The 16,497-nt window shown below is 48.0% G+C and overlaps 1 protein-coding gene across 4 annotated transcripts in view; it reads right to left on the reverse strand.

The window, feature by feature from the left end:
• Positions 1-16,497, reverse strand: part of EGF (epidermal growth factor) — a 108,833-nt gene that overhangs the window by 20,440 nt on the left and 71,896 nt on the right. For all 4 annotated transcript variants that reach the window (XM_014571590.4, XM_006119278.5, XM_014571589.4 and 1 more), the window contains exons 19-21: positions 15,628-15,750; positions 8,503-8,653; positions 3,533-3,697 (exon numbers count right to left, since the gene is read on the reverse strand). In XM_014571590.4, the coding sequence (XP_014427076.3) occupies positions 3,533-3,697; positions 8,503-8,653; positions 15,628-15,750 (439 nt within the window). The remainder of the gene's footprint in view (positions 1-3,532; positions 3,698-8,502; positions 8,654-15,627; positions 15,751-16,497) is intronic.

A 16,497-nucleotide genomic window follows, 5' to 3' on the forward strand; every position in this document is an offset into this window, starting at 1 on the left:
AGCAGAGAACTACTTAGTCCTGGGGGGGAAGAAGATAGCAGTATTATCAAGAGGAGAAAAAAAGATACAAGTAGTCAGATCTAAGTGGTCAGTTTCACAATTCTAACATATTATGCTACCAGTTGAACAATGATCACTACAACACAAGATTGAAAACTATTTATTTCAGAAAATCATCCCTACTGAGGAACAAAGTTTAAGTACCTGCTTCATTTTAAGAGTAGTTAATTCTTTAGTTATATCCATGCTCTCTCCTAAATTTAACTGTGAAGATGTCTCCAGTTTAATAGAAAGTGAGTTACTGAATCTAATTTCTACTTTTACTACCAATTACTAATTGATCTTTATTACATTAAATTCAAATTTCCTTCTTCATTTCACCCATGTTAATTAGCTATTTTAGTATGATGCCCATGAATGCTATATTTTGTCACATTTATAAAAATAAATTACAAACCAAAAATTAGCTTCTGATGGAGATAAGAAAGACCCATCCCCGCCATGGAATGTAAGCACTTCCCTGACAATAGCTACTGACACTAGAAACAAAAAGTGAGACTAACAAAACTCACACACAGAATCTATGTGCTTACAACAGCCTGTCCCACTTACAAGGATCATTTGAATTTGATTGGTTTTTTAAGCACACAGAAAAACACATGCTAGAATCACTTGGCAGGTTTGAGGATGTGAGAACAATTTGAAGAGGCAGTGACACCAGTGGACTGAACCTGGTCGAGGAACCAGGACCATCTCAATTCTAACCACAGCTGTGCTACTGGCTTGCCCTGTGACCTTAGGCAAATCACTTTTCCACATTTGTAAAAAATAGTGATATGAATTCTTCCCTGCCTCATAGAAGTGACATGACACTAGCCAGCTACAGCACAATAAAAATATAAAGTGCTAAATATTATTCATAACAATACTTCTGTTTTACTTGACGACTACCACTAAACATATTGACACAATGCATCAGTTCTTTTGCCTTCTAGATTATATATTTTGGAAGTGAATAACTATAGTTTGCCTTAGATTCTTGCAATTATAAAGAGATACACGTATGTGTTTTATGGGGGAGAAGAGGAGTATTACCTATCTGTTTATGGAATGTACTCAGTGCTTCAAAATATACTCAGCTATGAGAAAAATGAAACAGCAATCCCAATCCAAATATTGGTTTCTAGATGTCAGTTAAATAGGGATTTTTTAGCTCAGTAGTTTCATTTTGATCTAGTTGGGCCACAGTAATAGCTGTAGTACAAAGCCAGTCAAGCATGTAACTGAAAACTTGCTGTTGAGGTAAACGGCTGTATTGATCAGAACCATCTGGTAAAGAAGAAAAGTGAATCAGGGCAAAATGATAAAGATTTTTGTTTTTAACAGAATGCAGCTTAGAAAGAAAATAAAAAGAAGGGAAAAATATTGTGTATCAATGACTATCACTGCACCCTAAAGCCAACTGTATTTTTGACTTTGTTAAAATGACAGCTTCAACTAAACACACAAGGGTACATCTACACTGCGGCGCTATTTTGGGATACCGGAGGTATCCTGAATAGCTATGCCATGTCTTTTAAACCAGCCCATTATTTTGAAATAGATTTCTAAATAACGGGCTCACTATTTCAACGTCCCTGTAACCCTCGTTCCACGAGAGTTAAGGGACATTTTGGAATATCAGTTTATTTTAAAATTTGGCACTGTGTAGACTGTGGCAAACTTCAAAATAAGCAATTTCGAAATTAGATTGAAATAAGATATGCAATTTGCATAACTCAAATTGTGTGTCTTATTATGAGCTAAGAGTGCAGTGTAGACGCACCCGAAGAATCTATGAAACCCTAAAGTCGCACATTTATTACATTTACATAATTCAGCTGACATGGTTTCGAATCCCAAATCATGAAAACAGACCAACCTACAATTAGCTTTAAATCCAGAGCTCTAAAATCAGTGAATAGAACATAAGAGATATGGCAGCACCTCCAGTTCTGTGGTCTAATATACTATAAATAATTAAATAAGAAAAAAATTACATTAACTTCACTGGCTATTTAGTGTCTAATAGACTCAGATCTTACACACACACCCATTCACACATAAGTACATATGTAGGCAGGTTTATTTCCTTCTGAACTAATCAGGAGGCGAGTGTCTTGACTTGGCCACTGGGTAGTTTTCTCAAAGTACAAACTGTGACGTAGTGGGGGTACCTGGCTAGTTTCTATGCTGCTGGCTCTGGGGTAACCCCCACTGGCTGCAGGTGGTACCATGGCCCAGCAAAACAGGATGAGTCATTATGCAAAGGGTGTCTCAACCTGTCTGACCAGCCACCCCCCATGGAGAGGAACAAAGGAAGGTGGATGCTGCCCTGGCTGGGGGGCAGGGCTGGAGGAGAGTTAGTTAGTTTCTGTCTGGGAGCATGGAGGAAGCAGCCTCAGCAAAGGCTGGGGGGATTAGAAGCCGAGACCCCTGCCCCATATCAAGGGGGGCTGAGGCATCCTAGGCCTAAACTGTAACCTGATGACATCTGTGCTGTGCTGTATACTGGGGAAGCAATAAACCACCTCTATTCTACTGGCTGGCGGAGTCTATTCGTGCCATTTCGGGGGTGCAGGAGACGGGGGACCCCAACGCACCGTCACACAAACATACTATCAGATTGTACTATAGCCTCTGAGAACAATTGGGTGATGAGGTCCTTGACTACAGATAGCCGTTCTTGCATGAGAATTTCCTTTCCTAAATAGAATTTGATCCTGCCTGCTCAGCTTCCAGTGAAACCAGACAAGTTGGGGGTTGCAATATACTGAAAAATCGAGACCTTCTGACATCTATAGGAACAGTGCTTATAGGGCACTTGCCCACCAAAAGGCAGTCCATCCCTGTGCAATCCCTAATAGTCATGAGACTGTTGGGAGAACTTTTCCAACAGAATCACCATAGACTAACACTTCTGTTGCAATCTACTGCTTTCACATACTTTGCTGTATGCTGCTGCTAGACTATTCATTGTTTTTTGCTGTATAGTATCATTGCACAGCGTTGGTAATAGAAGGACAACACACCAGATCTCTTCCCAGGTCAAGAAAATTCTCAAGCCCCCACAAAAAACCTAACGGTGTGGCTATCACAGAAGAGGCAAAGCCCTACTGATTACTTTGCAGCTGCAGAGTACCAAAGAGAAACCGCAGGGAAAAGATACACATTATATGGCATGCATCTGAAAACACTCATCAATACAAATTATGGATCCTCTTCAAACGTAATAGGGTCTATTCTCCTTCTCCCTGGACATGTGTAACACTCATTAATGTCAATGTATGTGCTGCAAGCAAGAGAGAGAAGCACAGATGCCTAAGGATTGTGAATAATTCACAGGGTAAATTACTGAAAAGAAAAAATAACAAAATACACATGAGACCAAATTGTGAGTTGCTATCAACTGGCACAGCTCCACTGACCACAATGGAGCTACACCAAATTACACCTGCTTCTCGGTAGCTAGGACATGTGTTGTAAGTCTTACCTGCAACAGTAAGCAGCAAGAGATCCCAGGAGGAGCAGCAGGAACAGCACAACTATACAAACTGCTATTGCGATGTTCCGCTTCTTTATTTGCTCCACGTGCTGCTGGTCCCACCATTCCAAGTCACTGAACTGACAGCGCTCCCCCACGTAACCTGTCACACAGCTGTCAAAAAGCAAATGAGCACACATGGTAACCGACGGCAGAAAAGAAAAATGTCTCTGTTTTAATCACCTGTAGTGTTGCTCCATCAAGTGCAACCCTTATGGAAGATTCTTGGAAAATGTAACAGGGATTAAACAAACCAATAGGGTTTGAAGAAATTCCTCTAACAGCCTACAGAATTTAGTAGCAAGATGTTGTCTATAGAAACATTCTAAAGAATTTTATACATGGGATTTCATTCCTTAATTTTCTATTAAATTTTTTAGGCATTTTCATAAGAGAATAGCTTTCTGAGATTTTCAAAGTAGCATCTTCCAACAGGTAAGTTTCAATTTTTTTTCTACAAAAGACAGTTTAAAAGGTAGACAAGGCAAGACATATGAGATCTCGCTGAATAATTTGGTTTTATTTTCAAACTTTTTTTGTTAAAAGCAATGGAGGAAGAGGAAGTAGGGGGAGGGTTACAAAAACTCCTATGAATATCTTCAGGATCTTTTAAATTTTGAAGGAATAGTTACCGCTTTTTGTCTTAAAATGACCATTCAGTGTAATGACCCCAGACACAGGAAAAAGTTCATGAAATTGACTAAAAACTGAAAAATAAAAGGGATCTCCCCAGTCTAGTTTTATTGTCCAAGATGAGTGAAATACAAAAAAGGGAACAATGCAACATAAACAATGAAATGTAAACCAGATTTTTAAAAATTCTTTCAGGGTTAATAAGGTAGAACCAAATCCTACTCACCAAACTGGTCTTACTGAAGTCAACAGAACCACCCAGGAATAAAGCAAGTAGGATGTGGCCAATAGAGCCCTTTGCTGATGATTTCAAATGCTACGCTAATATTAATTATTAAATTAAGACCATGCACCTTGTTTCTGTCCCACGGTATGACAAATATTCACTAGAGCTAGAACAATGCTAATACGGTTTTGATGTAAAACCACAATACATTCCATACAAGCCAAATGGATCACTCTCTAGCATGAACATTTTAATCAAATTAAAATAAATTATGTTTGGCATGTGCAATTTATTGCTCAACACATAGTTTCCCACCTCTAACCTCATAACTACATTCTTTTATTAAACTGAATGCTCCAATCTAAATGAGGAAATACTGCCATCTAATGTGCAAATATAGAAATAACCATTAAAAAGTAAGTCCTCTGCCATATAGTGCATAGTTTTAAGACAAATAATTTTAGCATGCAGCAGCAGGGCTGATGAAATGGGTTCCAGCCCACGAAAGCTTATGCACAAATTCATTTCTTAGCCTTGAAGGCACCACAGGTCTTGTTGTTTTTGCTGAAACACACCTCATATGAAGATTTAATGCACATCAGGCTAGTGCAAAAGAGATGTATACCCCAGCTTGCCACAAACTGAGGTCATGTCTTCATATCGATGAAAACCATTGCTGTTGTGATTGATCTTCCAGAGTACGATTTAGCGGGTCTAGTAAAGACCCACTATATCGAACCCAGAGGGCGCCCCCATCGATGGTGGTATTCTGCTTCTTGCAAGCAGTAAGGTAGGCTGACAGAAGTGTTTGCTCTGGTGGAGACTGTGTGGAAACTCAAATGAAGGCACATTGAATCTTAATTTGACCTTGCCCTAAGAGTTTGCATAGATACCCCTGCCTTCTTGAGCTTTGGAAAGTATTCATATAAGGTCTGATAGGCAAACCATTTCTATTGCTTTCTTAACAAAAGACAGGACAATGCAGCACTTTAAAGACTAACAAGATGGTTTATTAGGTGATGAGCTTTCGTGGGCCAGACCCACTTCTTCACGGAAAGCTCATCACCTAATAAACCATCTTGTTAGTCTTTAAAGTGCTGCATAGTCCTGTCTTTTGTTTCAGCAAGACCAGACTAACACAGCTACATCTCTATTACTGTTGTTTTCTTCCAATTTCTTTTTAATGAACTGTGGTTTTTAGAGGACTGTTGTATTTGATAATTTCACACAGACTGCCCAAAAGGGAACAAAATCCCTGAGTTTCTAGGTGGAAGTGTAAATGTACTATATTGGAGAAGAGGCATTGGTCTGAAGGGTCATGGAGGGAGGTGTCCTCTCCCATCTCAGAATACCACAAAAGGCTGCAGCAAACCAACCCAGGGAGAAGCCAAAAAAACCAAGGAAAAGACACGAGTTGCCAGGGGTGTGGATGACTAAATATTATTATTGAAACACACATACACAAATATATAAACATACATGTAGGAGGAGAAATGAAAAGTAACTGTTAGACATCTGATATTCTTTAAAGCTGTGGGCACTCTGGTTTGGCCAATTACCCTACAAAGGCATTGTTTACACTGCACACCTCTAGCAGTGGCACAGAGCGAATGTGTAGCTATGCATTGCAGCAAAAAGCAGGCTGCGTTCACAGAGGCATGTAGCTACATGTGTCAGTGAAAGGCTGTGGTGGGAACGGGGCTGAGGTGGGGTTGGGTGGAGGACAGCCAGGAAAGGCTTGGAAGTGAGGAGCTGATGAAGCCTTTCTGCACTGCTGTTGTCTGTCCTTGCCTCTGGAAAAGACTCCTATAGTGTAGCAGCAACAGGATTCTATGCTGCTAAAAACAGCAGTGTAGCCAGGGGAGGCACTGCTTGAGTAAGGAGGATACATACCCACAGGGATCAAGTGTGACCTTATTCTACTCAACTCAGTCTTTACTGCCTATATGCCCATGCTATAAGGCAGGGGTGGGCAATAATTTTTAATGGGGGGAGCCACTCCAAGATTTTGGTAAGAGGTCAAGGGCCACACTTCTGTGGAAGCCATGTGGGGTCTGAGATGGCAGGTGGGGTGCAGAAGGGAACTTGAGATAGAGGACTGGGGTGCTGAAGCAGGTGTGGGGTCTGAGAGGGAGTTTGTGTGAAGGAGAGGGTTGTGATCTGGATCAGGGACTTGGAGATGCAGGGTCCAGGAGAGGATTCTGGCCTGGGGGAGGGGAATAGGAGGGGATGCAGGGTCTGGGAGGGAGTTGTGACTTGAAGGAGGTGGGGAGAGGGGATACAGAGGGTTTGGGTGGTGACCTGAGGCAGGTAGTTGTGAGCGAGAGAGGAAGTGGGGTGTGAGAGGCAGGCTATGGCTGGGAGACTATGCCTGTCTGCTGGGCTGACTGGTCCACGTGGCTTTGTCCAGTACTTGGAGGGAGGAAGAAGGATTCACTCTCCCTCTACCTCAGCAAAATTTCTCAGCTCCTATTGGCTGAAAACTGGCCAATGGAAGCTTAGAGATTTTGCTGGTGGCAAGGACAGTGCACAAATTCTCCCGTCTCTCCCCAGCTTGCAGAGCAATTAGCAGCCAGCTGTTTAAAACAGCATGAGCTGCTGGCGAGGTAGCCATGGGCTGGATTTGGCCCTCTAGCTGCCTCATGCCCACCCCTGCTGTCATAACCAAGATGGCTGACCAGCAACCTGGAGACTAAAGGGTTAACTATGTCTCCTGTCCCTAGTCAGGTATCTGGTCAGCCAATAACAATGCAGGTAGGGATTTCAAACTGGGACAAAGGAATTTTTATATTTTCCCTCCTTTTTCTGGGGAGAGAGGTTTATTCCAGATAACAGGGAGATGGGAGGCCGTCTCTCTCTCTCCAAGAAAAGTCTTCTCTCAATATGTAAGCAGGGCAAAGTTTAGTTAGCTCGTCAGGTTTTATTGTTTTCTGGTTTGGAAACCTGGAATTGAGGTCTGTGCTGTTAAAAATGTTTTTTCTTTCTCCCCCCCCCCTCCCCCTTTTGTAATGAATCTTTCTAACCCAGGGAATTTTCTCTGAGTGTATATCAATTGGTAGCTCTTACCATCTAGCCACCTCAACTATGCTTGCAATGGTAGTTTTGTTTTGATAATAAAAGTTTGTTTTCTTTTTCTTATTAACCGGTATTGGTTCATTTTTTGTGTCCTGGGAGGTCTACCTGTCTGACTAGAAGTCAGCTACCACAGACTGCAGCTTGTTTTCTCTTTTCTTTTTCAAGCTCTGTGGGGAAAAGAGCTGGGGGGGAGGCCCTGGGGTTGGTTTCAAGTGTCCACCCCGTTTGTGCATTCAAAAGCACTTGATGGCAGTGGATATTCCCCAAAGTCCGGGTATTAGGATTTTGGGGGGAAGATTTTGTACCAAAGCCAGTAGAGAAAAGATTTTGGGGTGCTTTTGTGGGCTCCCACTTCTACATTTGTCATTCCAAAGTGGGGAACAGCCTTGACACCTCCTATAAGGGGTAGGTAGTGTATGCTTTCCACATGCCAGCAACAGGAGCATGTAGACTTAGCAAGAGTGTAGACACTCTTGTAGATTCCATAGCATAACAGGAGTGTAGACATACTATAGACTCTGAAACAAATACAGGTTGAATCTCTCTAGTCTGGCAACATCCGTGGTCTGGCATGATTTTAGTTAGCCGGATGTTCACTTATCATGGGTATAGCCAAGTTTCCTGCAGTCCCATAAAGTTTGTTTACAGCCACCAGAATGTCTTCTAAGAGCACATTAAGCATTGGAAGTGTTAGTAATGCTGCTAGACAACATTGACCTGTGGTCTGGCAAATTCTCTAGTTCGACACAGATCAGGTCTTGAAAGTGCCGGATTGAGAGGTTCAACCTGTATATGCCAAAAGAAGCAAGCACTCAGGGAAGAAATCAAGCGCTACTGTTAACTGCAATGTTTGGGAACACAGTGGGCACCAGTTATATCAACTGAATATGATATATGGCAAAATACTTCATTGTTGGTCTAGAAGGAAATGCCCATCACAGCATCTCTCTAGGATGGCACAGGTGATACAAAGGTTTATACTTACGTGCATGCATAATCTTGGAGAATTGAAACATAAATACAAACTCCGCCATGGAGACAATAGGAGTCATGTGAAGATGGACAGCCCATAAAACCATCTTGTTCAATGGAAATGTTGTCACCATTGGTGCTAGTGGTAGACTGCAGAGCAGATTCTGAAATACAATATTTCACATGCATGCAATATTAGTTGTTGGCTAAAACTGGCAAAATAGCTTGGTATAGAGTTTCAGCATTTGTAGGCAAGATAAGAAGTAAGAAGTAAGAATCTTTAACCCCAACAAACAGCTTCACCCATAAGATTTGCCCACGTGCACATGGTTAAGGTGGAACTACAATAGATACTTTCTTTGTCTCTGAAAGTTTATAATGTTCTTCCATTACTACCACACAAACAACCAGAGCAAACTTAAGCTTTAGATCTTTAAAACACTATTTCCAGAGCTGAATCAGGCATAAAGTCATAGAATCATTGATTACTAGAATTGGAAGGGACCTTGAGAGGTCATCAAGTCCAGTTCCCTGCCCTCACTGCAGGATCAAGCACTTTCTAGATCATCCCTGATAGATAGCTATGCAACCTGCTCTTAAATATGTCCAGTGATGGAGATTCCACAACTTTGCTGGACAATTTATTCTAGTGTTCAACCACCCTGACAGGCAGGAAGTTTTTCCTAATGCCCAACCTAAACTTCCCTTGCTGCAATTTAAGCCCATTGCTTCTTGTATTATCATCAGAGGCCAAGGGAAACAATTTTTCTCTCTTCTCCTTATAGCACCCTTTTAGGGCGCATCTACGCAGCACAGTAATTTTAAAATAACTAATGTTATTTTGAAATAACAATGAGAGTGTCTACACAGCAATTCCATTATTTTGAAATAAATTCAAAGTAACAGATGGCTTATTCCGACTTCTGTAAACCTCATTCCACAATGAGTAACTCCTATTCTGAAATAGCTATTTCGAAATAGCTGTAGAGTAGACACTACACTGCTATTTCAAAAGAACTCCTCCCTAAGGCCATTCAAAGTAATTACTCCCCAGTGCCTCCTTGGGCTCTAAATCAAGGTAGCACATCCACATTAGGGAAGCCTGCCTCGGACTAATTTTGAGGCTTCCCTGTAGTTTAGATGTGCTATTTAGAAATAAGCTATTTTGGAGTATTTCTTCCGGAATAGCTTATTTTGAACTACGTATGCAGTATAGACATACTCTTAGGGTATGTCTACACTACAAAGTTAGTTCGAACTAACGGACGTTAGTTCGAACTAACTTTCCTAGGCGCTACACTAGCGCTCCGTTAGTTCGAACTTAATTCGAACTAACGGAGCGCTTAGTTCGAACTAGGTAAACCTCATTTTACAAGGACTAACGCCTAGTTCGAACTAGCTAGTTCGAACTAAGGGCTGTGTAGCCCTTTAGTTCGAACTAGTGGGAGGCTAAGGCTTCCCAGGTTTCCCTGGTGGCCACTCTGGCCAACACCAGGGAAACTCTATTGCCCCCCTCCCGGCCCCGGAGCCCTTAAAGGGCCACGGGCTGGCTACTCACTTTGTGCCAGTTGCAAGGCTGCAAGCACCCGTGCCTGCACAGCCTGCACCTGCCACACCATGAGCCAGCCATCCGAGGGCTCCCAGCCCTCCACTGCTCCCCACGACCAGCCTGGCGGCTCCCGGGAGCCTGCCCGGGGGCGCAAAAGGCGGGCGCCCGCCTGGTCAAGTGCGGAGATCGTGGACCTCATCGAGGTTTGGGGGGAAGCCTCCAATGTCCACGATCTCCGCACTAGCCACCGGAACGCGGCCGTCTACAGATGCATGGCTGCCAGCCTGGCCGCCAGGGGCCACCAGCGCAGCCGGGAGCAGGTGCGCTGCAAAATTAAGGACTTGCGGCAGTCCTACTCCTGGGCCTGCCTGCCAGGGGCCGACCCGGAGGCCTGCCCCCACTTCCATGCCCTGGACCGCATCCTGGGGCCTCATGCCGTCCCTGCCCCCCGGGACGTGATTGACCCCGGGGCAGAGGGACCGCTCCTGGACACAGAGGAGGAGGAAGAGGGCTCTGAGAGCCAGGAGCCTGCCGCCAGCCTGCCCAGGACCTGGGACCCCCGAGGCACGCCACAGAGCCGCTCGCCTGCATCGTCAGAGGCCGGGGAGGCGTCCACCTGTGAGTACCCTCGTGTTCCCCTTATGTGTACGGGGGGCTGGGGCGAGAGGGAGCCCCGGGACCGTGCGCCTGGGCCTTGCCCACCACGGAGCAGCAGCTGGGGATCCTGCAGGGGCCCTGGCCTTGCAGAGGGGAGCTGGGTTTCACACACCTGGGCCCCTGGGGAAATTGACCGCTGGTCTTCTTGCACCACAGCTGCAGCACCTGGGCCTGCAGGGCGCACCACACCGCCTGCAGCAGCCGCCCGTGCCCGGGCAAGCAGGACAGCCAGGAACCAGGAGGACTACCAGAGGCGGCACCTCCAGTTCCTGGACCGACAGCTCCGTCTCCAGGACCACTGGGTCCAGGAGGACCTCAGGCTGCGCCAGAGGAGTCTGGAGGCCCTGGAGGAGCAGGGCCGTGCCCTGCGAGGCCACCTCCAGAGCCTGCTGGACCGCTTTCCATTTCCTCCTCCCCCTGCTCCCCCTCTTGCTCCCCCTGCTCCCACTCCTGCTTCCGCTCCTGCTTCCGCTCCTGCTTCCTCCACACCCCCTGTCCCCTCTGCCCCCCCCTCCACAACCATTCCCCACCGACGCCCCCGGACCCGCAGTGTGGCGAGACGGGAGAGGCAGCCGGACTCCCACCCCTGAGCTTTCCTTTCCCTTCCTCCCTTCCCTCCCCTCCCCTTCCAGCTCCCTCGTCCCAGGTTTCCCCCTCCCTTCTCCCACCTTCATTCCTCCCTCCCCCCACCCCAGTTCTGTGAAATAAACAGACGTTTTTGTTGGAAAAACAGGTGTCTTTATTTGACAGTAGGTAGGGAGGGGAAAGGGGAAGGGGGGTAGGGTGGAAGAAGGCCCCAGTGGGGCATGCAGGGAGAGGTCAGTCCTCCTCCTCCTCCACCTGGAAGCTCTCCCGCAGGGCTTCCCGGATCCGGATGGCCCCCCGATGGGCTTCCCGGACGGCGGCGGTGCGGGGCTGACCGTAGTGTCCAGCCATGCGGTCAGCCTCAGCCATCCAGGCTGGCAGGAAAGCCTCCCCCTTCCGCTCACACAAATTGTGGAGCACACAACATGCCGCCACCACGGGAGGGATGTTGTGCTCGGCCAGGTCCAGACGGGTGAGGAGGCATCAAAAGCAGGCTTTCAGTCGCCCGAAGGCCCCCTCCACCACGATGCGGGCCCTGGTCAGCCTGGCATTGAAGGCCTGGCGGGAGGGATTGAGGTGCCCCGTGTAGGGCTTCATGAGCCACGGCTGCAGTGGGTAGGCAGACGGGCATGTCCACGTCCCCGACCCTGATGTGGCGGTCGGGGAAGAAGGTCCCGTCCTGCAGCCGCCGGCACACGGAGGAGTTGCGGTACACCCGTGCGTCGTGTGCTTTGCCGGACCAGCCCACATTTATGTCCGTGAACTGTCCCCGGTGGTCACACACGGCCTGCAGGATCACGGAGAAGTACCCCTTTCTGTTGATGTACCGGGACGCCTGGTGTTCCGGGGCACGGATGGGGACGTGCGTCCCGTCGATGGCCCCCCCGCAGTTGGGGAAGCTGAGGGCGCCGAATCCCCGGATGACGGCGTCCGGGTCGGCGAGGCGGACCACCCTGCGGAGCAGCACCCGGTTGATGGCCTTGACCACCTGCGGAGAGAGACACAGCAAAGCGCCAATCAGTGGGGCGCCCGGGTGGCTGGGAGCGTGAGTGTCCTGGCAGTGCCCCGCACCCCACTCCCGGAAGCAACCCCCCTGGCGGCGTGTAGTACGGCCGGGACAGCCCGACCCCTCCGGTGCGGGGCGCTTTCGCCTCCTCCCGCCCCCCCTTTGTCCCTGGGGCGGCCCATCCCCTCCTCGCAGCCCCCCTCCCCCCCGGCTCGGTGGCCGACGAGCGCCTTACCTGCATGAGCACCGCTCCGACGGTGGATCTCCCCACGCCGAACTGGTTCCTGACGGATCGGTAGCTGTCAGGCGTGGAGAGCTTCCATAGGGCGATGGCCACCCGCTTCTGGAGGGGGATGGCGGGTCTCATGCGAGTGTCCCTTCTTTGCAGGGCAGGGGCGAGCCACTCGCAGAGCTCCAGGAAGGTGTCCCTCCTCATCCTGAAGTTCTGGGTCCACTGTCGGTCCTCCCAGCGCTCCAGGACAATGCGGTCCCACCAGTCGGTGCTAGTGTCCAGACGCCAGACGCGGTGGGGCACGCCGGTGCCGGGGCCCCCAGGGCGGCCAGGCGGAGAGGCAGGGGGCTGACGTTCCCCAGGTGGTGCCAGGCAGCCTCGAGCCATTGCTGGCAGGCTTGCAGCAGCAAGTCCAGAACGTGCACCAGAAGGTGCAGGGCGAGCCGTGGCTCCATGTTGCCACCTGCGGCGGTCCCCCCCGAAGGGAAGCACCAACACAGATGGGCACAGAGACCAACGCTTTGCTGTCCCTCGGTGAGGTTGGCAAGCAAGCAGGAAAAGCTGAGAACCGGCTGTCCAGGGGGGTCCCTTTAAGCACGAGCCTCAGATAGCCTCAGACAGCAGCCACACAAAGCAACTGCTGACCTGATGCCCTGCCAGAACCGGTTTCAGCTGCCCTTAAATGCCCCCCTGCGTCCAATCAGTGTGGACGCGCTAGTTCGAACTAGTTTTTAGTTCTAGATGCGTTAGTTCGAACTAGCTTAGTTCGAATTAATTAATTCGAACTAGCGCTGTAGTGTAGACGTGCCCTTAGATACTTGAAAACAGCTATCATATCCCCTCTCAGTCTTCTCTGTTCTAAACTAAACAAGGCCAATTCCTTCAGTCATCCCTCATAGCTCATGTTTTCTAGGAGTTTAATCATTTGTGTTGCTCTTCTCTGGACATTCTCCAATTTCTCCACATCTTTCTTGAAAAGTATTATTTCAGGTTACAATTTCTTAGTAACAGCTAAAATTGCTGAAAAATTAAACCCTTGGAAAGAGGAATGAGAATCTGTTGAGCACCTTCCATTAATGTCACAATTTCCTTCACTTTTCTGCAGAGACAGGTCTCTAAGAATTTTGCAGAATGTTTTCTCTAACTAGACCAGGCCTGCCAAGCCTTTTGATCCAGTCTGCCCTGCCAGGACTCGGAGGCAGGCTCTCTGTCTGCCGCAGCCCCAGGCTGCTCAAATCGGCTTGCTCTGGACCAGAAACCTGGGCATTTTCGGTTCTTCTGTGATGCAAAGAGGCCTATCTATGCACTATTACCCCAAGGAGGGCTGGATTAACCTCCCACTAATGTTGTTCTGAGAACTAGCAACTGATAGTTGTCTGCCATGTGCCTGATAGATAGGATGTGGACAGGGTTATGGTGTTGCGGGTGCACCAATTCCATAGGTTGAGAGCTTCTATGCATAAAGAGATCAGATCCTCCTTGCCAATTTATATAAAATATGCATGCCACATTCTTGGTAAGAATGAGGATGGCCTTGTTCTCTCCATGTGCCTCTAGGTGCAGGCCGGAGCTGCAATGAGTGGGTGGGGGTAGCATGCAAAGTCTCTCTCCCACCCCCAAATGTGTGGTACAGAGAGGCACATGGAGGGAGCAGCCAGCCATTTTGAGCAACCTGGGAGCCTGCCTCAAGATTCTGCAGGGCTACTGGCCAGGGGCCATCTGGGTAAGTGCCTCCTGGCCATAGCCTGCCTCTGGTACTCCAGCCCCTTCTGATCCCCAACTCCCTGCCCCTAATCACCATCCAAATCCTCCGCACCCCCCATCTCCCATGTCACAAGTCCCTCCTGGATGCTGCACTCCATCCCTATGCTCCTCCCCTGGCCAGAATCCTCTTCTGTACCCATACCCTCTTCCCTATCCTGAACTCCATTCCTCTGCCCCAGCTCACAACCCCATACTTCACCCAAACTCCCTCTCAGACCCCACAGTCTCTCCTGCATCCCAGTCCCTTACTCCAAGCTCCCGTCTGCTCTCAACCTCCATCCCAGACATTGCATCCCCTCCATGGAAAAGTGCGGCCCTCAACCACTTACCAAAATCTTGGCTATGCATCAAAAATTATTTCCTACCCCTTAACTAGACAGTATATCAACAAGAGGAAAATTCACCCCTAGGTAGAGGACCAGCACAGGGACCACATTAAGGCCACATTTTCAAAGAAGATCAACTCCCATTTAGGCACATCAGCAAAGTTCAGGGCCTATTGTGACACTAATGGCTAGATTTCCACAAGAACGTAGCAGCCAACACGCCCATCTCTGCTGAAAACCTGGCCACTTATTTTTGTGACTAAGGAGAGCACTCTTGCAAAGCCGTCCTTTAAATTCTATTCCAAGGGCTTAAGTATGACTTAAACAATAGTAGTACCAACATTCTATATAGCACTTCCCCTCCCCTCAATAAATCTCAAAGCATTTTACAAAGAAAGTCAGTATTATTATCTGCATTTTACAATGAGGAAACAAAGACGCAGGGAGGGGAAGTGACTTACCTTAGTCATATAGCAGGCCAGTAGCAGAGCCTGGCCTAGAAGACAACCCTCTCGAGTGCCATGCTAGTGCTCTATCCACCAAGCCATAATGCCCTGGGAGACTTTACCAAGCCTCTGTGCTCTGCAGAGGAGCTGAACCCACAGAGAACATGACAAATAACTTGACATTGTGAGCCTTCAGTCATTTCTCTAGAGGGGCATGGTTTTAGCCCAACAGAGAACTATATCTGCTCTGACAGAAGACAGCAGTGATTAGCTGCACATGCCATTACAGTTAGAAATCAGTCGCTGATGCTTCGAACACTGATGCTTCAAACAAATGGAATCACACACTCACCATTCCCAGCTTTATAAAACCAAAATCTGGGTCTCCTCACCCCACCTCTACTTGAGAGGTGCAATTTGCAAAATAGCAGCATCCAGAACCAATTTAATTGGATTCATAGGCTGCCTGACACATGATTATTCTGAATTTTCCTGGATGATTTATCTCTGTGACAGCTCAACCTTCCTTACTTAGGGAACAGGTTATTTGGCTTATTCACTAACTTTACTCACCAGTACAGTTGGCCCTGGCTCCAGATGGACCACTGAGGCAAGTGCAGGTGTAGTTTCCTTCAGTATTGGTGCAGACAGTGTCGTCTCTGCATGTGTGCGTCCCCAGCTGGCATTCATCGATATCTGTCACCCAAACAGTCTGCACTTAGAAGAATGAATGGCTCAGAGCGGTGGTCGAAACAGGCAGCAATGGGAGGAATGCTGCAGAGCCTCCCTCCACAAAATGTTCTTGGCAGCATGTGTGATGAAAGCAGGGCCGGCATGATTATGTTCAGGACCTAGTACTAATGAAATGCTGGAGCTGCACACTGGGCCCGGGGCTGCAGTAGCTGTTCCCCCAGTGCCGCAAAGAGCTTCCTGGCCAGCAGCGCGGTGAGCCGGGCTGCCCATGGCTCCCTCACCACCAGCACCCACAGGAGCCTCCTCTTCTTCTCCTGTGGGGGAGGGGGGAGGGGAGAGACCCGATGAGGGGACTGCCACTGCCGGGTGCAGAACTACAGCTTCAGGGTGCGCCTCATGTAGGACGTGTCACCGGGCTAATAAAGTGTGGGGCCATGTTCAGGGGAACCGACTGCACACGGCTCATGCCAGCCTTGGATGAAAGCGCAAGAAAACATGCTCTCTGAGGGAGGAGGACAGCTAGGCCTACTCAGAGGACTGCTGTGTTGGGAGAAGTGCAGTTGGATCCCCCACAGGAGAGGGAAGGCAGAAGCTTCCCCCATAAAATGAAAGGGCAGAGAAAGCACAAGAGATGCATGAGACGGCCTAAGGCCTGGCCTACACCAGACATTTTCTCTTAATATTTCCCATCACAGCTAGCACCAGTGCAGCAGTAGCCGTTCACCTCCTCTGAACAGGCGTCCCCTGTAG

The sequence above is a fragment of the Pelodiscus sinensis genome, chromosome 4, assembly GCF_052426305.1.
Source record: "Pelodiscus sinensis isolate ZL-2025 chromosome 4, ASM5242630v1, whole genome shotgun sequence".
NCBI lineage: Eukaryota > Metazoa > Chordata > Testudines > Trionychidae > Pelodiscus > Pelodiscus sinensis.